At 41.0% G+C, this 22,891-nt stretch overlaps 2 protein-coding genes and 1 long non-coding RNA gene across 8 annotated transcripts; 1 reads left to right on the top strand and 2 right to left on the bottom strand.

Annotated features, from left to right (window-relative positions):
- Window positions 1–976: 976 nt before the first annotated feature.
- LOC120785004 lies at window positions 977–6,692 on the bottom strand. The gene is made up of 5 exons (XR_005706532.1): window positions 6,617–6,692; window positions 1,594–1,692; window positions 1,443–1,520; window positions 1,296–1,349; window positions 977–1,196 (listed from the first exon to the last, which is right to left on the bottom strand). It is a non-coding gene; the product is annotated as an uncharacterized LOC120785004 (long non-coding RNA).
- Window positions 6,693–7,581: 889 nt separating this feature from the next.
- rgs14b (regulator of G protein signaling 14b) lies at window positions 7,582–19,534 on the bottom strand. 4 transcript variants are annotated; one of them, XM_040119224.1, is made up of 15 exons: window positions 19,261–19,534; window positions 15,196–15,217; window positions 14,877–15,028; window positions 14,659–14,751; window positions 13,757–13,900; window positions 13,486–13,662; window positions 13,294–13,375; window positions 13,080–13,180; window positions 12,635–12,853; window positions 12,263–12,339; window positions 11,760–11,886; window positions 10,988–11,069; window positions 10,079–10,131; window positions 9,335–9,434; window positions 7,582–8,707 (listed from the first exon to the last, which is right to left on the bottom strand). In XM_040119224.1, the coding sequence occupies exons 1-15, from the start codon at window positions 19,312–19,314 to the stop codon at window positions 8,424–8,426; spliced, it is 1,767 nt and encodes a 588-aa protein (XP_039975158.1). In that variant the 5' UTR covers window positions 19,315–19,534; the 3' UTR covers window positions 7,582–8,423. The 4 variants fall into 4 exon arrangements, with proteins under 4 accessions (XP_039975158.1, XP_039975160.1, XP_039975157.1 ...); XM_040119226.1 differs by lacking the exon at window positions 19,261–19,534 and adding an exon at window positions 18,845–18,918; XM_040119223.1 differs by lacking the exon at window positions 19,261–19,534 and adding an exon at window positions 18,604–18,746.
- LOC120785001 lies at window positions 18,706–22,664 on the top strand. Of its 3 annotated transcripts, none has more exons than XM_040119229.1 (9): window positions 18,706–18,821; window positions 19,769–19,843; window positions 20,028–20,082; window positions 20,189–20,254; window positions 20,445–20,483; window positions 20,895–20,933; window positions 21,055–21,312; window positions 21,564–21,662; window positions 22,480–22,664. In XM_040119229.1, exons 3-9 carry the CDS (start codon window positions 20,031–20,033, stop codon window positions 22,560–22,562), a joined length of 636 nt encoding a protein of 211 aa, XP_039975163.1. In that variant the 5' UTR covers window positions 18,706–18,821; window positions 19,769–19,843; window positions 20,028–20,030; the 3' UTR covers window positions 22,563–22,664. The 3 variants fall into 3 exon arrangements, with proteins under 3 accessions (XP_039975163.1, XP_039975162.1, XP_039975161.1); XM_040119228.1 differs by having other exon boundaries at window positions 18,758–18,885; XM_040119227.1 differs by having other exon boundaries at window positions 18,758–18,953.
- Window positions 22,665–22,891: the final 227 nt, after the last annotated feature.

Genomic DNA, 22,891 nt, shown 5'->3' with positions numbered 1-22,891 from the left:
GCAGAAGCACCAAAACAATTGTTCAAATTTACGGGGGGAGGGTTAAGTTTTTAAGTATGCTAATGACATTTTTGCCTAAACTAGAGCTCCTCGGGCCCGGTGCAAAAAGTAGTAATATGGAGATAAATGTTGATAAGACTAAAGAAATTATTATTTGAGTTAAGCAGATTTTCCCTAAAAGTGCCAAGTATAGACCAGTGTGAAAGTTTTAAATATCTTCCTATCACTTTGGACCACCGGTGGAGAGTCTCATAATAATATTAACAGCATGAGAAATGCAAAAACAACTGCTTCAACCTCTAAGAGACTCAACAGCTTTCAACTGAGTTGTCGGTCTTAGAAATATAAGTTAACAAAACTATGACTGAATGTTCGAACAGTTTATTCGATGTCTCCTCAACTGCAGGGAGGAGTAAGGTTACATGTATACGGTAGTTGGAATGGTGAGCAAAACAAGGCCCAGTGTATGGCTACTTAATAAAGTCATACCTCTACAGTATAAAGTGATCTAATGGACATTTTTGGTCAAAGCCAGACTCTCTATTAAATAAAGCATCGGCTTTTTTTTTGTCCTCAATTGGTGTCTATGATGTCTGAAATATGGTTGCATGCACACACTCGTAGAGGACGTGCGTTAGCAGTTTAACACATTTTCACATCCCGGAATTGCCTTCTTTCTATCATTGTATCAAACGACGTTCAAAGGACAATGATGAATTTTGCAGATATTTCAGTATTGGTGTGAGTGAGAATAGTGGAAAGATGGATTCACTCAACAGCATCACTTTATTGTCAATACACATTCAGTTTGGTATGTATATGACACACTACAATGAAACAGCATCATCATGTCCTTTTGTTTTCATGTGATTGTCTCAGATTGCATGAGCTTGTGTGTGTGTGTGTGTGTGTGTGTGTGTGTGTGTGTGTGTGTTTGATTAACCACTTTTTATACAGTTACCGTTAACCAATCATCACGTCATTGATTGCATATTTTCTAATCTACAGTAATTCACTATTATTCTCAATCTTTTGTATTTTTCCCTGGGTACGTGAGTCCATTTTTATGCATGTATCGTGTTGTTTGTATGATGATCTTGTAGCTTGATGGCAGCATTACTGTCCTACAGTTTGTTTATTTATCACTTGAGTTCTTCATTGGAGGACGGGGGCATGTCCGAGCCATCTGGACACTCCTGCAACACAGAGAGACAGAAAAACAAAGCTCTTACTATAACCAGGAATAGGTATAGTACTCTACTTTACTGAAATAGAAGAACGCGTGCACAGTTCACCTTCACTCTGTCCAGCTCTGGCCTTCCTGGGAGTGATTTTTGTGAGGAAAAGGCCTGTGAGATACCACAGTCAGAATAGATCTGATTAGTGACAGAGTGAGCGAGAGAAGAAATACTGCGAGGCATGAATGTCAGGCTGGTGCTCACCTTCTTCGACTGTTGCATCTCCTCTGTGGATTTGGACCTGTTCTTCATGTGCTTCTGAGGAGAGGTGGTGGTGGGACTCTAGAGAGACGATGGCTCCTATTAGACATGGCCAGAATGACTCAAATGCTTTGCATATAAGGTTTTTACCCACCTCATTTGTCTTCTGCTCCATGGCTGACCTTTTTTTTTTTCTCAGTGCTGATGTCGGTTTAAGATGGATGATCTCCCCTGGAAAACTCTGATTGTATAACTGTACAGACAGAAGAGAGAAAAGTTAATAACTTTTTCAGCCATTTGGTTTTATGCAACAACAACACCTAAATGCAAGAAATTTTTACAAGAAGTCAGTAGCTTCTCAGAGTGGTAGTACAGGTACAAAGCCACTGACCAGCTTCACTTTGTATTTCCAGTTAAATATGATTGCAAGGCATAAATGAACCCTGATTAATCTTGCTATCCCAAGAGGCCTGATGAACACCAGTCAATGAGACATCACAGGCAAGCTGAGAAGTCTGCAGTTATGGCGTCTTTTCACTAGATGGCGACTGTGACTTAGGCTCAGATTCACTTCACTGATCTGCATATGTTTTGTTGCATGATTGTCCTCAGTGGATTTACCCTGGAGTTTAGTACTAAATGTCTCACAAGGATGTACATACTGCTGCTCCAATTATTGTTTCTCATTTGGAATTGAAAAGACAGAAGGAAAAACATTCCCGATTCACCTGACTGCAAGTTCACTTGACTTAAAGTTTTATGTTAATATATGGAAACAGACAGCAGAATGGCTTTGCTTGAGGATGATGGTTCCTATCCCAAAACATCAATCCCATAAAAAGCAAGTGTTCAATGGCTGAATGTTATAAAATAAAGGCCAAGTGAGTACTAAGAGTAGAGATGCTCCACAGTCTGCCAGACATTCATTTTCAGACCCATCAAGAACGGGATGAATATTCAGACTGTACTGACATCCTTTTAAAGTAAAGAATGTCAAACAAGAGTTAGAAATAAACAGTTCTCTCAACAAACAGAGGTGGAAACTAAAAATGCTTTCAAGAAATGTAATAAATGTTTAAAAAGATGAATGAAAAAGGAGAATCTCTCAAACGGAGAAAGAAGGGGATAGAGCTGGAACGATATCAACACTCACACACACGGGCAGGACAAACAAAGCCTCCTGCAGAACTGACAGGCCACAAGGAACACCCACCAGCAGTCACAGCCACTTCCACAGCTTATGTCAGGAGCTGTGGACAAAACCCCTCTGGGTCTAGGTCAGTTTGCAGGGGACTGATTTTTATAGTCCAATGATCTCAGTGTCTCCTGTCGATGTCTGCCTCTCTCTGATGTCTGACCAGTTCGATCAGATCAAAACACTGGCATCTCAACATGAATTGGTGGTTTACTGGTTTCCTGCTGTGCGAGGCCTTTAAATGGAGGAGACACAGATGGGATTCTAATAGCGGAAAGACATCAGGGAATTTGGAAGATGTGGTTCCAACATGATTTCTCATCATAAAGCAATAATGTGTATTAGCTGGGTTGAACAAAACAAAAAACAATTCTCCTGTTTCTGAAGCTTTCAGCTGCATCCCATGGCCTTCCTCAGCCACACGATAACTGAGCTGTAGTTGTCCAGAGCTCCGTCCATCTGCTGAGGGAGTTTGCAGGTTGCAGCTGAAAGCTTCAGAAACACCAAGTACTGTAAATGTGTCTTGGGCTGTAGCTTTATTTCATCATGTTACCTCGTGATTAGAATTACATTCTTAGGATTCCTGAGAATTGTCAAAATTTTAAATATTACTACTTGGTGATACTAGTTTCATGTGTTTCGCCTGAAAACTTGCCTTCATACTGTAAAAAACAAAAAAAACAAAACTTAATCTAAGCTGCATCATCAGGACTGTGAGGGAGTGGTTTGATCAGATTGTTCCTTTTTTCTGCAGTAGCTGTTTTGGGCAGTTCTGCGTGCGGGTTTGCATGTTCTCCCCGTGCCTGCATGGGTTTCTCTGGCTTCCTTCGCACAGTCCATGGACATGCAGGTTAATTACCCATATGTGCCCATATGTGTGAATGTGAGCGTGACTGGTTGTTTGCCTCCACGTGTCCTGTGATAGACTGGCGACCTATCCAGGGTGTGCCCTGTCTCTCACCCAATGTCGGCTGGGATTGGCTCCAGCCCCCCCCATGACCCTCAAAGGATAAGTGGTATAACTAATGGATATTTATCTTCATGAAAAAGACAGGACACTGAATAAACAGTTTAAAAAATTTAATTTTTTTTTTTTTTTTTGTACATTGCAACTGCTAAAATATATGGGTTTAGATGTAAAATTACCAAGATTTTACGGGGCAGTTAGTAAGCAGTGGGGTTCAATAACCAAACAACCCACGAACCATCATCGGATTCTGATTAAAATGTAACTAAATCCACAGAAACTTGTGACACCCTTTGTCTTACTGAGCCCCGCCCACCTCAGATCAGTGAGAGAAGAGCAGAGAAAAACAGATATGTAGAAATCTTTCAGTTGACATAAAAATAACTTTCCTAACTTGGATGGAATTGTGTGTGTTTGTGTAGTATGACACCGGCAGAGAAAACTGATTTTTAAAGCAAGTTAACGTTGACTAATTCTGTGCATTATATTACTGATGAAGAAATGATTTCTTTCCAAGACACATGTTCATAATTATGACTAGTCTCTCAAGATCCGGCCTGGTGAGACAAAAATGTACACAGAGCAAAGATAGAATAAAAAGCAGATAGACACTTGCAGATCTGACTGACATTGTCTGACAGGGAATTGTTTGCCACCCTGATCTCCAGCTTAGCCTGCTGCTCTACAGGAAGCGTTTAGCTAAGGGCACAAGAACGAATGGGAGCGGATCGACAGGAACTCGTTCCTCTGCTGTGACAGCTGACATCAGCAGCCATGGAAGCCCCATATTTGATGCTGCGGGGAACTCAATTTAGACAGTCCCAGATTGTCTGGAATATGTGTGATATTCTGCAAGGCCCTACCTGCTATTACCACAGACATGATGGTTCAGTTGGCAGACCCAGGGGTATACAAGGCTGTTGTACTCTCTGCACTTACTCTAAAATGTGCATTACAGCCCTTTGAGGGACAGAGGAGGATAATCTCAGCCTTGATGGTAGGGGAGGCATTCAGTGAGTCCTGAGTGCTCTCTCTGACCAGCTCACTAAGGGAAATGACCTCAATGAGAATGATTTGCCTGCTTGGCTCACCCTGTCTCTCCCCCTGCTTTTCTCTGTCACTGTCTGCCCGTCCTTGGGTAGATGAGGAATTGCTCCTTTGTAGACATGGCAATGGGATGAGAAGGAACGTATAGGGTAGACCGAAGGGGTCGGAAATGCATCTCCTTTGTAGCTGCTTTAGGAACACTTCCATCGATTAATCCGCATGAGCAAGTTAACCACAGCAAAAGTGACATGTCCAACAACACTATACCTCTTTGTGGTAGGCATACAAAAACGTGTACACGCACAAATGCACAAACTGCTCATAAGCTGTTACGTGGGCACACCACACAAAAGCAACACAGACTTTCGCCTTAAAAGCTACTCAAGAACTCTTTCTGCAAGGATGGTCAGATAGAAAATTTTGCCTCGCAGTCTTTTCAACCCATTCCCCCCTCCCATCTTCACTCTGAATGAGACACTTTAAGAGGAAGATGATAAATCTGAGGTAGAAAATTTCAATCACAGAGTATTTAGCCTTTGCGATCCTGAATAAAATGCTGATGTGAACACCTGCATTACATAAGCAGAAAATCTGCTCCTGTGAAGTGAATCCATAGGCCTCGCTTTGAGTGTTGGGTCAGTACTAATTAACTCCCCAAGTGAGGAGCAGGACATGACAAGAACTTCTTGAGCTTAATTTCAGTGTGTGTGAAAGAATTTCACAAGGACAGAAGAGATATCAAAGAACAGTCAAGTTACACCTACATCATCACTCCTGCTGTCTTCCTGCACCTCACCATGAAAGGTCTGCCCATCCATCAAATGACTACCTGCTGGAGATCATCAATGTTCATTCAATCATTCATTCATCTAGCAGCAATCACAATGACAGGAAAGATCTATTCAGCCATGAGCTGAGTGATGAGCACTTTGGAGACAGTTTCCACTCTTTTGGGTCAGCTAATCACTGTACTTCCAGTCCAGGAGGTTAAATTGAAGCCTTGGTCCAACATTGTCGCCTCCCCACATCTTTGCTGGTGAACATGCTAAACATAGCTCGCATGTTCAGGGTATGTGTAACTACACAGGCTGTTATATAGGCTATAGCACATACATGCACACAGAGGTGATTAGAGCACCAAGGTGAGCATGTGGGCAGTAAGTGCACCAGCAGCCGGTTAGAGAGCACAATAAGACGGCTCACCGTGGCAAGGGCAAAATGTCCTGCAAATGATTATGATGGACTGCCTGTTCTGTCACATTCAGGTGTGACACACACGCGCACACACACTAACTCTCCCCAGCTGAATGAATTTAGTTGGGAGACGCCCAACACAGCTGCTCCCAGCCACAGCTCTGCCATGTGCATCTCACCTAATATCTGAGTCGGTGCTAACGAATCCACTATCGTTTTTCATTTTTAAGACACTAAGCAATGACTCTGTCCTTCACTGGCTGAACAGAATCTTTCAGTGCAAAGTAATGTGCAAGCATCTGATGGATGGGTTCTGTTTCACACAACTTGTGTATTCCTCGACAGGACTCTCAAAGGCACAGTGAGTACCATTCAGAGCTCCCATTAGCAGGGAGAAATTAGTTCAGAAAATAAACACTTGCATGATATTGAAGACCTGTTTTTATTATCCATCCCAATGTTGGATAAGCAAAGTCATGTTACCGAGCTCAAACGGAAAGCAGTAACTAACAAAACAGAGATAGGAGAAAGCACTGGCACTCAACCTGAATGAAAGCTTTTGTGTGAATGAGATGAAGAGCTTTATCTCAAGAAAGCATAAGACATTTAATCTAGCACAGAAATGCACTGAGTGACAGACAGCAGGGAAGAATGAATGATGGCAGTGACAGAGGGAGAAAGGGAAGGCAGAGACATCTCCTGACTGAACAAGCACAGCGATCACCCCAAAAAAATTAGATTAACAAAATGCCTGGGGGAAATTCAGACGCTCACCTCCTTTTCTCTTGTTCCTTCCCTTTTCTTCTGTCAGTTCGGCAGACGTTCGGTGGAATAGATTGCCCTCCTCATCTCACTGCTGCTATGGTGTCTGTGAGAGCACACCCCTCTCTAGCCCATTCATAGCACCACCGACGCACCACTCATACATGGATGGACATAGACACATAACACAAGGTGTGCTAGTCATAGCTCTGTATGCTAATGTCCCCAGCCTGGCAGTAGTCAGAAGCTGTGGGTGTGACAAAACAGTATTGTGATCTGCACATTAATTCATACAGATACAGCTCTGTTCCTTGTCTCAGGTTAATTACTCAGTGACAATTAAGTCAACAAGGTGATGATATAGGCAAGGTTGGCGGATGAGGAGCTTCCCAAAACTCATGCTGTCATGTACTCTGAAATATGCATGCTGCTGACATCATCCATGTGGATGAATCCATCTATGACTCATCTAGTTTGTTTTGTAACCCATAAAATAGCCAAATACACCTCATACTAGTCGTCTCAGGCTCCTCTGGAAAACACCTTCCAGCAACAAGTCTTTAAAAAGATGAAGCGAGTCATTGGCTAAAAACTCGTCACAAAAAGCCAATCACAGCACTTCAATGATCCCCGTCAACTGTGAAAAAATGACATCAATACACAATGTCATTTTAAGGGAGAGGTTTCTCTACCAGACACATGAATGGATAACGCAATCATAGCCAGTTACAACTGACACCTACAGATACAGATAAGAATTGTTTTACGCTCCATGAGTCATACAGCCATTGCACTGGGGCAGTTGGGTCTGGCTGCGCTACATATAAAAACCAAATCACGTAGCCTTTGTCAAGCCAGAAACTGACTTTGTGATTCTTCATTTAAAAAAAAAAAAAAAAAAAAAAAATCCTCTCTGTGGGCTGAAGGCTGAAACCTCACGCCCCCGCCCCCCCAACAACAAATGCAGACAGAAAGGATCACATTTCATCATAAAACACTTTATTCTTTGGATACACCCTGTGGGATATTTTTGATGATCACAACATCGGATTCACTCCCTGTAATACCACATTGCTAATGAATGATCTGGACACTGATATTTAGTATAAACTGACAGGAAAACACGACTTGACAAGGGCCTCGCAAAGTGCTATCACAGCAAACCAACTGCATTTAAGTACAGCAGACATACACGAAATAGCAAGTAAGCACACAAAATGAAAACAGTAATTTAAAATATTAAAAACTGTTAAAGTGTAAAAACCTTCAATAATAATAATAATAATAATAGAAATAAAGAAAACACAATCGTGCAATACACTTCAGAACCCCTTCTGGACAGTCACAGGTTCCTGTGCAGAAACATGTTTTGGTTTAGAGTTTACAGAAAGGCATGAACACAATGTTAGAGAGAAACAGAAGCAATGTGAACTGCAACTCAAACTATACAGCATTAAACATCAGGGAAAAGCTATTTAAATACACTGGTTTCAGGGTGAAATGTAGAACTAAACCTTCTTTTCACACATTTTTGGGTGCATTAAACAATTCATAGCAAACATTTTCCCATAGGGACGTGTAGTGTTTTGAGATGACACTATAAAATGCTTGCCATGGCCTCTCTTCTTTCCATATTGCCTGAAGAGGCTAATTATAAGTAGCAGAGACATTAGCACACTGCTGTCTCAGAGCTTATTTGTAAACAATTGTGAAAAGTGCTCAACTATTTTTGACTAAAATTAGTTTTTGTCTTTTGACATGATGAATGTTCATTGTGGTTCTGGATCAAGTGTTTGTCCACCCCACACATGAAAGTCTTTCAAACGTCTGTTTCCCTTAAGTCTTTGGATTCTGATTTCGCAAAATCAGGGGTTCCCTCCTTTGCCCCAGCTCGACTTAAAGGTAATGACGTCTTATCCTCTGATTCCTCTTTAGATTTTCCAGTCTGGGAGCTGGTTGTACTGGGCTCTTCTGGCTCTGTGTCCCGCTCCTGGTTCGAGGACAGCTGCAAGAACAGAGGGACCTCCAGCTGCTCTTTGGTCAGGAGGCCTCGCTGGTCATCAACCCTGTAGCACTGAGCTCTTGTCAGCATGTCCATAAACCCTGATGCAGACAAAATATCAAGCTAATTCTGGCATTTATTTCAAACAAATAAATAATACTGTTCCATTTTAATCTCTCCAAGTTATTCACATTTTGTAGCTGAGAGTATGTAGACAACGTTTACAACTCTCAACCTATTCTATAAATCAATAAAGCTTTAAAAACAATGTCAGAAAAAATATGCCATAAAAAAACAAAACAAAACAAAATACTTTAGTCCCATCAAACCCCTGTCCTGGCTAGATACTAGGGTTGGGTGATATGGACAAAATATTTTATCATGCAACCAAGTAGTCCAATAAATGGACTACTAGGTCAGTTTAGTAGCTTTTTCCTGAGCTTTTGATCTTCATCATGGAATTGCAGTTTTAATTTTTTGTAATTCCATCTGCTGAGAAAGATTGTGTGATATGATTGAAACCTCCAGAACAGCCTCTCAAAGCACTTTGAGGTGAGATTGTTTTGTTACCAATTGAGAAACAAGATTTTCGAATAATGTCACTTCCTTTGTGTTGGATCTCGTCTTGAGAATTACTTTTTTATTTCATAGGTCAAGAACAAACCCCCCAAGCTCAAATGGAGAAACTGTTTATAGATAAAAAGCAAGATACTGTGGAGGTCCCCTACCATCCATGTCGCGGTTCTTACTGGGCTTGGGCTGACTCTTAGCTCTGTCTGTCTGCAGCGATGATCGGGCCTCCGCGCCACCTCCACTCGGTACTCCTGCCTGGGACCAAAATAGATTCCGGCATTATCAATGTGAGATTGCCTTTCACAGGTTTTAAGTCCCAGTAACATTATAAACAATAAATTCCACAAGTCACACGATGATTAACTTCCTTTCGGAGAGATACATGTTGATGCTTTTTAAACAAAGATTTTGGTGTTATCGAGAAGCCTTGGGCTGTATCCAAAACCACTCCCCATTTTACTCTATAGTTCACTATATTTACTGTCAGCAATTTGATTTAAGTGTCTGAATTCTGTGTGTGAATTTTATGCTCGATATAGTGCACTAAAAATTCCCATAATACACAAAAAAAAGTAGTGTCCACAGTATATACGTTATTTTCTGCTAACAATCCCAAAATGCATTGTGCTACATTCCATAGATGCGAAAAATTTTCCCTATACTATTTCCTATATAATAGACAAATTATAAGTGATCTATACAACAGATAAAACAAAGAAAGCAAAATGCATGGTGATTATCACCTAAATAAAAATATAATGAAGGTTATCATTTGAATGCCAAGGCTATGCGTAATCAAGGAATGATAACCTTCATTATATTTTTATTTAGATAATAATAACTAGGAGCATCTCAGCAGCTTGCCTTTTTCTCAAGACAGTCTATTAACACTGCCTCACCTGTGTGGCTGCAGCAGAACCACTGCCTCTGGAAACGCTGGTCTGATCGCTTCCTGTTCAAACCACACAAAGCTGCAAATTAGTTTCTAACAGTACTTCCACTTCCAGTACAAAAAGCAGTCGGTGGTCTGCTGAAGGTGCTACCGAACTTCCCCTTTCTGTTAAACACTCACATCAGCCAGATAAAATATTCTTGACAAGAATTAAACTGGTCCTCCTGGGATACACCCACTCTAATCGAATCTATTTCCCTCTTCCTAAATGCAGTGAGTGGAGCTGAGGCGGGGAGCACTGATCCAAAGTGAAGTTGGTTCTGGTCTCTCAGCAGTTGGGAAACGAGGTGAGTGAACTCAAAGTGACACAGCACTCAACAAACCAAATGGGCTCAGACATTTCAACCCAAAGAAAAGAATGAAGATACTACAAGACACACACAGACACAAAGAAATCAGAGTAGAAAAAGAGGAGCATGCAGACAGTGACGCAGAAAAACCAGGGCAGTAAAGTGGACAATGAAAGGAGCGTCTCTTCCCCACGAACTAAGAGTGAGTGAGGGTCAAGAAATGCAGAAGCACTTTCTAAAACCCATTAAAGAATCAATCAAATGAAAAAGAAGGCACAGGGAGGCTTCAGGCAGCATTCAGAAGAGATCACACAAAGCATAACTGATATGTCAACCACATCATCAACAGCGAACAGCGAATGGAACAATAGTATGTTCCTTTAACAGATTTGATTAAAATAATTTCCTGGCTCAATGGCCAAGTACGTTTTTTTTATCTTGTGGCTGCCTGTGCTTTTGGGGAGCATTGTACTTACAATTAATAAGTAAACATGAGATAAACAAGATTCTTTCTGGTTTGCTTTAATGTAAAAACACTGGGTTTTAAAACGGTCAAGTATATTAACCTTTAGTTTTGTCAAGTCGTAACGTCTTATTGGCCAGTCTGAACACGTTGCTGCTCATGTTCATAGGCTCGTCTCTTCCAACCTTAATCGAAGACAATAACACATTAAAAGATTCCAGTCGGACAGATGCTGACAAACAATGAGTTGCACAGTTTTGTGGGGATGAAGCATCAAGACCCCACAGATAATGGATCTGGATGCATAACACAGAGGAAACACATTAATGAATTACTAAAATGGTGTAATCTCATTACTTACTCCACTAACAAAACAGTGTAAGACATTCAGTTTTTTAGTAATCACATTAAAATTACAGATTTGATACAAATATTAACATGCACACAGACGCATAAACTGTTGCCTAGCAACAGCTGCCGTAGGCAGGAGAGGCAGATGACTGCTGACAGGACATACAGAATTTTTTTAAAGTAGTATATTTAAACATGTCAGACAAGGCAGGTGAGTCATTAATGTGAATTTACTTCACTGAAACAGGAGAATATTTCAGTGGGATTTTAGTTATGTCTGGGTTAAAAATACCTGACAACTTCACCAACGCTTCACTTGTGTCAATCTGTGTCTATCCACGACTTTCCATTTTGACGAGTATTTACAGGTTTCAGAAATTAATCAAATCGGTAGAGTAATTAAACCAGATTAAACAGTAAAGCCATTCCTTTACAACTGAGAGAAAGCAATTATCTGAGTAACTACTCAAGCACAGGCTACATATATTGATCTCATTCTTACGCGCATGCAAAGACACACTCACCATGGTGACCAGGGCCTCTTGCAGCTTGAGCTGGTGCTTCTGCAACACCGCAGAGAGGGCTTCCTGCAGCGTCTTACTAGACTTCACCATGATCCCCACTGTCTTACCAGTGAAGGCAATCTCCAGCCTGAAACACACGTGCATTTCAATAAGCTCCTTTACATGGTAACACGAACTGAACCATTTGGAACAGCAGTATAGCATCATTAAAATCTAGTCATGCAAAGCCTGTAGTCACAGAGAAATCTACCACCCAATGGTATCTTGATATCTTAAATCAAATCCAAATTTGATTTAATATGGTAACTTATCTAATTACATATTCAGTGCAAATAATGACTAAAATGGTTTCTGCTCAGAGAACCAGTCTATGTCTGGTCTTAACAAAATGACTTCCCTCTAATATGGTGAGAAGTGGGACAGTGTAGTAGGGACAGAGGTGTGAAAGCCTGCTAGGGTTTCAAAGACAGAAAAAAGGAAGGAAAGGGACACAGATGACTCACGCAAACGTCACCCTGAGCTCTAGAGAGACCTGCTGATCTCTCAGTACGGAGCAGTCCTGGTCCATCGATAAGGGCTGCTGTAAAGAGAGAGCAACAGTGTATCAGACAGAGAGAAATTAAAGTGACTTTCAGAGATGTCAGCCTCAACTGACGATTCTTTAAAATAAGTTTCACAAAGTTTAAGAAATGAAAAGAGGGGGTGAGATTAGGCAGTGAGAGTTTGAGAGGATGTTGGAACAGGAAGAGGTTAGTGATCTTTCTCATACTGCCTGTTACAAAACAATTTTGCAGTGTCTTGCAAAAGATATTTTGGAACAGCTTCTTGATTTAAAGCTGTGGCCTGTGCGGGAGACAGAGACGTTAAGTACTCACCTTGTCCTTCCCTTGAAGGTAGATGATGACATCTTTCAGCGGAAAGCCTCTCTTTTCACACAGGCTAGCCAGCATGTCTTTGATGGGTTGGCCATTACGTGTGGGGGCCAGGGAGGCACTGCCATCAGGTAGATAGACACAGCAGTAGCCCCCCTCCACCCCTATCCGACTCCCACCTCCACCTCCTTGATCTGGAGACCGGGGACTCGATCTGCCATTCTACATCAAGGATGGAGAATAGAGGAAAGGACTTAAGAGTGTAAAATATACTTCAAAATGAGAGAGTTAGTCATTTTATGGCAGATTTTCCTCTAAACTGTGAGATTTATCACCTTGTAGACTACATTTAGCCATTCGTGTATGCTTCATTGTCTCTAAACGATAATCGATTTCCGGTGAACCAGCTCCAGCTACAGTGCAAACCCTTTGTCACAAATGCACTGACCTCTATCTGCCTGTAGAGGGAGCCAAGCTCCACACTGCTGGTTGACTTGACTGACATATGTGATTCGTTCTGCAAGACTGCACCCTGGGTGTTGGATGCATCTATTGTTATCGTTGGGAAGAAAAGAACAAGAAGAGAGTCAGAGTGAAACAGGACAGGACGTACATCAAGTCATAACACCGAAGCACAATCTCTGCCATATGACAGCCACTACCTCCCCAGGATCCTCTTTTCTGTCGCTGTTTCTCTGAGGCACACTTGCCACCCGGCAAGCTGTTAGAGCCTGACTTCTTATTCTGTTTGAGACAGTGATGAAATAACACCCTTACAGCCAAATTAAAACAAGAATCATTCACCTTTTTTTCCCCTTCCTGTGCCTCAGTCCATTTTCTCCTAGTCTATCTACCTTCTTGTCACCGAGCAAAGGGCTTCTGGTGGTCACATCTTCCAAGGATCCCGAGTGGACTGGCTCATGAGAGACCTGAGGTAGAAGTTTTCCTCCTACACTTGCCAAAGTGCACCTCTGGTAAAGAGGAGAGCGCACAAAGCGCCTGTAGCTGTCCATCTTCATCAACTTAAATATCTGAAACAAAAGGAGGGACAGTGGTACACAAAGTCAACCAACACACCAACACTTTATTATTGCGCTGATATGAGAGTATGGACTCTAAACAGACCTGTGCTTGAGCCTTGTTAAACATGTCAGGTGTGGGCTGCTCCAGGTCCTTCTCCTCTGTCTTGGCGGTGTCATCAATATTGACTGGGTAGGGAGCGCTGTCAGACAGGTAGGTGTTGTAGATGGAGCGAGCCTGTGCTTTCAGCTGGAAAAGCAACAGCTTTCTCAGACTGAACCATTCTGATGACTACTTATTACCTGAACTTATTACTTATTACCTTGTTTCTGTGACCAGTGAGACATCAACAAGAATGAACCCCAATGACACACTGAACCAGCTTCCCTTTGGATTTTATGTGAGCGCTTAGCTTTCAATAGCCACCTAAAAGGCCACTCAGGGTGTTTATCTTTGTTTTTCCTCCTTAACTGTTCTTCTTGAAGTGAGTGGCACTTCCTGTACCAAGAATCAAATCAACCCTTTCCAGACTTCCACAATGCAAATCATTCAACAAATAAGTCACTAAAAGTCAGTTCCCAGAGAGCTGAGAAATCGCATCACTAAAGCTGATGTTAGCTTTTCAATCTTCCCAGTCTGCCACTTTTATTTGAAAGATTGGTGTAGAAGAGCCGAAATATCTCAAAAGCAGCTTCATTCATCACTGAAGTTAATTATTGAATAATACTATGTAAAGCTTGTTAACGGCCTTAAAAAGAACATCACTGGATCACACATTGTAGCTGCAGATCAATACAATCACTGTAAACATTCAACTTGTTGGCTACAATGAAGAAAAAAAAAAAACTTTTCCAGAGAATTTACAATGAGAGTATTTATATTAAAAAAAAAAAAAAAAAATCATAAAAAGGGAGCTTATGCAGAGTAAAAAGCACAAGTGCATAATGAATCAGAAATGAGTGGTTTGCTAATTCACCATGTAAAGAGGTCAAAAAGTCCCATCATACCTTGTCCGAGGAGGTGGCTGGAATTTTCCTGAACTTTTCACAAGCTTGCCAGAATAAAATGTTTTCTGCGCTCACTTCAGACTTCAAGAAGGCCTGTGGAGAAACACACATACACACCTTATGAACACACATGGTACAGCTAGTGAGGGGTCATTAGAACACATCAACACTTGAATTAGTCCTGAAATTACGACATAACACTCGTATGTGTGACTCACCGTAAAGAAACTGACCCCAGAGGGGTCCTCCAACAGCTTCTCAAATGAAACGGCCCAGCTCAGCACGCTGTTGGCGGGGCCAGCCTCTCCGCCCGGAGTCCCTGGAAGGCTGGAGTTGCTGCCTCCACAGCCCCGTGCAGACATGTTCAACTCTAAAACACATTCAGATACAAACACACCCATTTATCAGCACAGAAAAGCATGACCAAGAATGAAAATTGAATCAGATACCTTATTGTGTCGTGCACAGACATGTTCAGATTGTAGAAATGAGACATGTTCAGGATTGTCAGTGTGCACGTTGACTGTTCAAGCTTACCTCCATCTGACACTGCCTGGCTCTGTGGAGACAGAGAGAGAGGGAGAGAGAAAGAAAGCAGGGAACTTTAAAACACGCTAAAACATCTGATAAGATGGAATACACCTCACTGAGGTCATCCTGGACAAGTTGTCTGCGCTATTACTTGAGAATAGTACTACTATACTGATATAAGGTTAGGCACTTGTATTCAAAGCACACAGGCATACATTAAGGAAGTTAAATGTGAGCACCGGCTGCATGTTTTTTACTTTTTGTTTTTCCCTTCTCTGTATAGTGCAGTCAAAGCTGTTTTCACAGGAAGTGGTTGTGACACTGATGACAATAGCTCTCATTCAGCTTTCAGAACTCACAAAATTCACATCTTCTAAAAGCTGTTTCTATTTCAGTTCAAGCCCTTTCACAGTTATAAACTGAATTCTGAAAACAAGCCTGTGCTGACAAACCTTTGCATATCACTCGGGCATCGAGGTACCTAAACATTTATCAAACTCCCACAGGGAGGTATTTCAGAAAATAAGATCAGCAGGTTGACTAAATATGTCTTAAGTGATGGAGTAAAACCCTGGATGCTCAGATCCAAACAATGCACACACAGACTAGCTCCTTCTCGTGAATCCTGTAAAACTGAAATATTATTTAATGAGGTGCAGACTGGCTCACTTTTTTTTTTTTTTGCCTGTCTGGGTTTCCTCCCACAGTCCACAGACACGTGGGTTCAAACTCTAAAATAGCCCATGTCAATGTGTGTTTCTAGAAAATGACTAATATTTTGCATCTAAATGGTTAATCATATACCAATAGGCTAACTCTAATCACTTCTGATGGTTTCATTTGTGGTGCTCTTTTTTAATCTTGCTTTTCTTCTTCATACTTCTTATTTAACATCTCTTTCATTTGTGAATTGATCTGTTCTTTACATCCAAGCTCTGTAATTCATGCCGCTTGCGGCTTTCTTGATTGTATAAACCAGATTTGATTTGAATTTGCCATGATCCCATTGGCTCTGTGTCAGTTCTGTGAAATGCCTTGATGTGTGAAATGTAAGTCAACTCATTAGGTTAACTGAAGTCAAGGTTTTCACAGAAAGTCCAACCTACCTTGGCCTCGTTTCTGGAATAACCCACATTAGAAGTGTCAACTGCTGCGTCATACAGAAAGGCATGTCGCATTGTGAGTGAGAAAATGTTTCTCTCGGCATCCACTCATGTGACACAAAAATTCAGGTAAAACCCAAGGGGATAAAACTACCTGTGGTTTTTAAAGTAACAAGGAAGACACCTGGGATTGACAATATGACAGTTGTCTCAGCTCAGAATAAGTTTGGGTACAACTTCTATGCAGAAATATCAACACAAGAAGAATACGGCTTCAATATTGTGTGTATATTGAGAAAATATACTGTATGTGTATGAATTTTAGTGCATGCAAAAAAAAATTGTGTCCTGGACAACAGCTCCAAACAAACTGCTCATTGCAAACTTTGACAAAATAAGGTTGATGAGGGCTGGCTGTTTCTGCAGGTGTTTACCTCACTGTGACCTTTTCGCTCTACTGATCAAACTCTGGCCCCAAAAACACAACATGTCAGTGCCGAATAAACTGCTCAGGAGAAGCCAACACACACACTTCCTACTGTAATGAAAACCAATGCCTCATCATCGTCTTACTCCTGCACCTTCATTCTCATACACTGCAGCAGAGAACAATATCTAAGGATTAGGATTCTCTGCAAATCCTTTGAAGGAGAGACCCGATATGCAAACATACTCTATGTGAGAGAAGAGTTTTATGAAGCACCAATTATGGGAACATTTCTAATCCCACAAAATGCAAAGCACAGAGAGCCCTTTTAAACCATTACAACATCCATCTCTTCTCTGCCTCTACAAAAATACGTATTTACATACACTTTCACACCTTTAGCAGAGATAAACCAATTCAAGAAACATAATGGCTTCGCACAGAGTAGACCAAGGCCAGCTCGACCTACACATGACAGATTGGCAAACAGGCATGGCTTGGTTTCCGCTTCTGACTCATGCAGGCTCGGCCTGTGTTCAGCAACAAACAACTGCAGCCACACAGCCTGATTGGTTCTGGCACTGCTAAAGGAGTGGAGACAGATAATACAAGCCACCACAAGAAAACTGCACGACCGTACTCTTGATACTCTGACCTGGATATCTGCTTCACAGTGTCAGCACGGTTAAAAAAAATTTAAAAAATTATAAAAAAAATAATAAAAAACAGACCGAGAAAGTAGTCTGTTCATTAAGGACTGTTCCTTAAAAATCATTACAAGACTACAACTTACAAGTATTCAACACACTCAACTCCAACTCACTGCCCTTAAACACAAGTACACTCACAATCTTGAAATTCCACCATGTACAGGCAGATAAAACTTTCTCCTTTGTAAATCATAAATGGATAAACAAACCACTGGATCCAGTCTTGTTAGGTGTGGTTGGGCCGAACCAAACCTAACAAGGATGGTGCCAACTCACCATCTGGCCAACAGGAATTCCTAGAGCACTGCAATTTTTCGCCATGGTGGCCCTGACAGCAGACTATAAGCTGAAGTCTTATCCGATGTGCACACTGTCAGGGGAGACAGTAAAGTGCTCCACCCAAAAATGCACTCTCTTCATATATACACACACACACACACACACACACACAAACTCATCACTTGGGTCTTCTTGTCACTTCCTGCTTGGAAGGGAAGTCTTGCCATAGCAACGTGCCACAAAAGAGGAAGTATGGTTACTATGATCAAACTGTGTCTCAGCCTACATCTTGAGAAATGCTGTGATGTGGGAACACAGTCAAGACAGATACAGATATACTCATTCTGCTTTTGATGTACAGTCACTGTAAGGGTTACTTGACACAGCTTTATGCCATTATACAAATCTAGGTAGCAAATTTGCAGCTGCAGTGCTGCATCTACGAACTTTTGGCATGTTTCACAATTTTACTTTCCTTTTCGGGCATAATGAAGTTTCCTTTTACCAGGAAATCACTGAGATTTAGGCAGATAAGTAGAAAAACACAACGCTTTCTCCAGATTTAGTTCAAGATGATAATCCTGCCATACAGCAGTTTCATGAAAACGTCACATAACGTCTCCAAGATGTGCTTAGCAGTTATTTCAACTTTACATCTCTCAAACAATCAGTTGCTTTGTTTTGTAAAACACAAATTCAATCTCTCACTTTACACTGTTCACGGACATGTTAAAGCAAAACAGTTTGGGCGGAAGGATAGATTCCAAATTGAAATGTATGTTTCCAAAATAAAGGTCAACAACTTTAAGTAGCCTTCCGGCTAAACTAGCATGTATATTACCAAACACTGTTAAGTAGCCATACAACCTCCAATTAGCTGAAGTGATTGTCATACCTCATTATGCACCATGGTGCCACTGGCTATGGCGCACCCTGTGTCACATTTCCCCTTTTGCTTTAGTGCTGCAACTTTTGCCAGTCGGTAGAACCTGTGATAAAGTCCTCTGAGAGTGACCATCTTCGGGAAAACGAACACGCAACGAGTCAAGGCGACGAGGGGGGGGGGCTGAAGACCTCCCGCGGACGGCTGAAAGCTTTTGGGGGGTGTCAGAGGTAATTAACAGCTTTGGTCTTACCTGGCTGCCCTCAGAGAGGCCTGACACGCGCCGAGACCCAGGTGGAGCGGGACATTTTAATTAACCTCATCCACGGCACATTTCCCCCCCCCCTCCCCGGAGAAAAATGGTTGGTTTCGCTGCTAAAACATCGCCGGTCAGCTGCCAAGTGTCAACTGCTTCCTTTTCTACCTTTTTGCCGGCATATCAAAGTTGTTATGCAAAGCGGCTGCGTGTGGCTCCTGTGAACGGAAAGGGGCATGCTAAGCGTGGGCGAGTTGTGTGCAGTGACAACGTTGTTTCTGAACAAGATTCTTGAAGAACAAAGCAGTTTAGTGTGCAAACAAGTACTCGTGAACTTATTTCATTTATTTGGGCCTTGACAATTTGGTAACAAGAGGGAAAAGGAAGGCTTGTCAGCAGCACTCTGTACTTACCTCTATGTAAATAAAAATAAAGAGCATGGATGACTTCAGTGAAAGATACTGCATTTCCAAGCTTCAGTTATTCAAATTCAGTCAGTTTGGCTATAATCCAAAGAGATCCGGAGCACAGTAAACCCCTATAACATTATCATCACATAATATGATGAGTGCAAATGCAGTGGATAGTTTTTCATAAGTAAACCACTGTTTTGCTAATAGCCGGCTATAGTTCATGAAACCTCTCTCTCGCTCTCTCCCTCAGTGTGTCTGTCTTTCTACTTCTGTCTCTGCCTCTCTTGTGTCTGTCTATTTATCTTTTTATCTGTAACAAGTTTACAAATCCCACCATTTAAACCTTAGTGTCACTCAACAATATGCGGCAGACTGGCAGCAGCAGCAGCCTGACTGTCACACTCCCCCCTACGAACATGCAAACAGCAGTATTGTTTGTGCTATGAACTTCCAGGAATGGCTTTATTTGCATCAGTATCAGTGTTTATGACCAGTTCTGCTTTTCCAGAGCGAAGACTGTTAGGTTAGGCAAAGCAGAGCAGGTCATCATTCAACTCTGTGTGAGGAGACAACACCACCACAGGTAAAATTAAAAAAAAAAAAAATATTGAGCATTATTATGTTTTTCTTTAATTTCATAATGACATATAATACCTCATATAGAAGGCGTTAAAAGGGCTATGGCATTTACTACTCTAAATTTGTTTAAATACTGTTAGCTCTTATTTTTAGATACGTTCTTAACCCAAAGCAATCTTTTCCAACAGAGAATGGTTATAAGAGAGATATTCCTATATCTTTTGCTTGGTCAGCTCTTCATAGGTAAGGAGCCTATGATGTGTGTCTGTGTGTATTTTATTTTATTTTTTTCTGTTAATATATATGCCTGTGTAGCTCTGTACATTAAATCTTTATTCTGTTATTTTAGCTGGTGTTATCTCTGCATGTGTTCCTGTCCAGTGTCTGAGATGTAACGTCACAGGAGGGACTCTAGGTAAAAAAAAAAAAAAAACTAAAAAAAACAATCAACCAAAACCTCTCACTCTTTTTATAGACTGTAGCTGGAAATGTTATGTAGCAGCTAATGTACCTGAACATTGTCTGCCATTAAATAATTGCAAGGCAAGATGCAAAGGAAAATGTTCTTATTAATGCTATTCTTTCCATCCCTGTTTTCCCTGTAGATCCTTGTCAGCCCTGCCTGAACATTATGTGCATAAATGGTTGGTTCTCTCTTTCTTCTCATTGTTTTTTTTTTTTTACTTCAAGATAAATCCAATGAATTTTACATATAATACAGTAGATACAGTAATTGATAGGGGGTATGTAGTGGTAGAATGAGGTTGACTCATAAATGGCAAACATGGGAGTCTTGAAAAATAAACTAAAATCTAATTAATTTGATTATTCTTCTCAGCTAGTGTATTACTAACGGTTTTGTTGAGTATAGTAAGTTGATAAAAGTAGGTACAGTAGCTTTTTTTCAGAAGAAAAACCTGCATGTATTATTTTTATCTTTTAATGAACTTTATGAATACCTGGGATGTGTCATGAATGCCGTGTTATAAATTATATTGCTGACTGTGACTGTATTCCTTCCTTTTACATGTTTATTTTTCTCTCTATATATGCAGACAGAGTATATGCAAATATGTCATCAAACTGCAAAAAAGGTAACCTGTAATATTATCCTGGTCCGTGACAGTGCACTGAAACACATAAAGTAACTTCTGAGTGACTATTTAAAACTATCACTGCTGTTTTCCTCCCCTAAATATTTATTTGGCCCATCAGCCTTTCAGGTTTCTATCACCAGCACTGGATCTGATGCAAATGAGGGTGATGACATCACTCTAACATGTGTCCATGACCTTCCCAAATTGAATCTGACGCTTGAGTGGAAGAAGGACGAGGAGGAAATCAAGCAAAACCACAACGAAAGCAAGCTGGCTCTCACTAGAGTGCGTCGGTCTCATGCAGGCCAGTACATCTGCTATGTCAATAGCTCGTGTGGCAATTACGAGTCTTTGCCACATAAAGTCACTGTAAACGGTAAGTAAACAACCCCCTGCTTATGCCACACAGCCACACATTACGTTTATCTTTAAAATGTAGAAAGGTTGTTGTAACTCATTAACCAGAAGCCGGAATATAGTGCATTTTACCAGTCCTAAACGGAAAATAAAAGAGTAGCTTTTAACATATGAATAATGAAATGCTTCAACGCCTCATTGACCTATGATAGCATGTGTCTTCGCTGTCTGTGTTTCTGCCTCTGTAACTGTCTGTGTGTCCTCATCCAGACAACAGTGAGGTCATCCTGGTGATCTGTGGGGTTTCAGCTTTTGCGGTGGTCCTGATTATGGCTCTGGCAATGAAGATCAAGCTGAGAAGAGACAACGGTAAGGGCTAAGTTCAGGCTGCCTGTGCTATTAGACAACACTGTTACCTAATAGAGGAGATAATGAAAAATGTATACTTTTCTCTCAAATATATCTCCTTAATCGATGATGATGATGATGATGATATGGTAATTCTATATTACTCCCTGGTGTGCAAATAATATATTTCAAATATTTCAAAGTAATAAGTCAGTATTTTGAGAGATTTGTTGATTAAATTTCCTGCAAAGAATTAGATGAGAAGATTGATATGACTGTACCCTTGAATTTAATTGACAGAGATATCAATTAAATACAAGGATGTAGTCAGCAGTTCAGTTTAACAGTATGCAAAAATTAAAGGAATATTTTGACATTTTGAAAAACACACTTATTCACTTTCTCGACCAAAAAGTTGAGCTAAATGAGGATTTTAATATAACTCTCAGGTCTGGACATTTAATATGGAGCTGGAGCCAGAAGCCAGTTACTTTAGCTGCTTAACCGCGCCCTTCTAAGAAATAATGCAGCACTTAACCCCCTTAAAACGAGAAAAAAACCTGATAAATAGTGAACTTAAAAGGTGCTGTTAGGCGGATTCTTTTACGTTAGGACAGAGCCAGGTTAGCCGCTTTCCCCCTGTTGTCTTTTTGCTAACCTAAGATAAATGGCTGCTGACCCCCACTACCGCTATATTTAGCGTACAGACATGAGAGTAATATTGATTGTCTCATTTAACTCTCTCCATTTCCTGAATCTTTGAACTATCCAGTAAAGATATGAATTCTCTTTATGTACATGATCAAGTGTGACACCCCCCGTGTGTCTCTTTCTGCAGCTAAACACAGAGAGAGGATGGAACAGAGGGCACAGGGTGGGAAGATTGGCGGTCCGGCTCCATTCATGCCAAGGGAATCGTAAATAAGAAACTATCGCATTCAAAATGAATCAATACCGATGATGTTTCATTACCTGCTATTGTAGTATTTGATATAGAAATAAAACCTCTTCAATCCCTGTCCTTGAGGTTAAGTGTGTGTGATCAGTTGAGGTTACAAGCTTAAGTAGGGGCCATTTCCAGACCAGGGTGGATCCATTGTGTAACACAGCATTCATGTTAACCACGCCCAATGACCAGAAAGCCTGTTCAGTTGAGGAAAAGAGCCTAGAAATGTTTTAATCCAGACGCAGGACGGGCGTGCTAAAACTAATCCCACTGAATGCTCTACTCACAGGAACGCACACTACAC

Source organism: Xiphias gladius, chromosome 23, assembly GCF_016859285.1.
Source record: "Xiphias gladius isolate SHS-SW01 ecotype Sanya breed wild chromosome 23, ASM1685928v1, whole genome shotgun sequence".
Classification (NCBI taxonomy): domain Eukaryota; kingdom Metazoa; phylum Chordata; class Actinopteri; order Istiophoriformes; family Xiphiidae; genus Xiphias; species Xiphias gladius.
This window is presented reverse-complemented; position numbering and strand designations above follow the sequence as displayed.

Coding starts and splice junctions, on each gene's coding strand:
- LOC120785001 (XM_040119229.1), top strand. CDS start 20,031: ATGGTTATAAGAGAGATATTCCTATATCTTTTGCTTGGTCAGCTCTTC. Junction 20,255..20,444: donor CGTCACAGGAGGGACTCTAG/GTAAAAAAAAAA, acceptor TTTTCCCTGTAG/ATCCTTGTCAGCCCTGCCTG. Junction 20,484..20,894: donor GAACATTATGTGCATAAATG/GTTGGTTCTCTC, acceptor CTATATATGCAG/ACAGAGTATATGCAAATATG.
- rgs14b (XM_040119223.1), bottom strand. CDS start 18,726: ATGGTCACTCTCAGAGGACTTTATCACAGGTTCTACCGACTGGCAAAA. Junction 12,340..12,634: donor ACCTTCAAGGGAAGGACAAG/GTGAGTACTTAA, acceptor CTCTCTTTACAG/CAGCCCTTATCGATGGACCA. Junction 9,435..10,078: donor GTTCTGCTGCAGCCACACAG/GTGAGGCAGTGT, acceptor TTTTGGTCCCAG/GCAGGAGTACCGAGTGGAGG.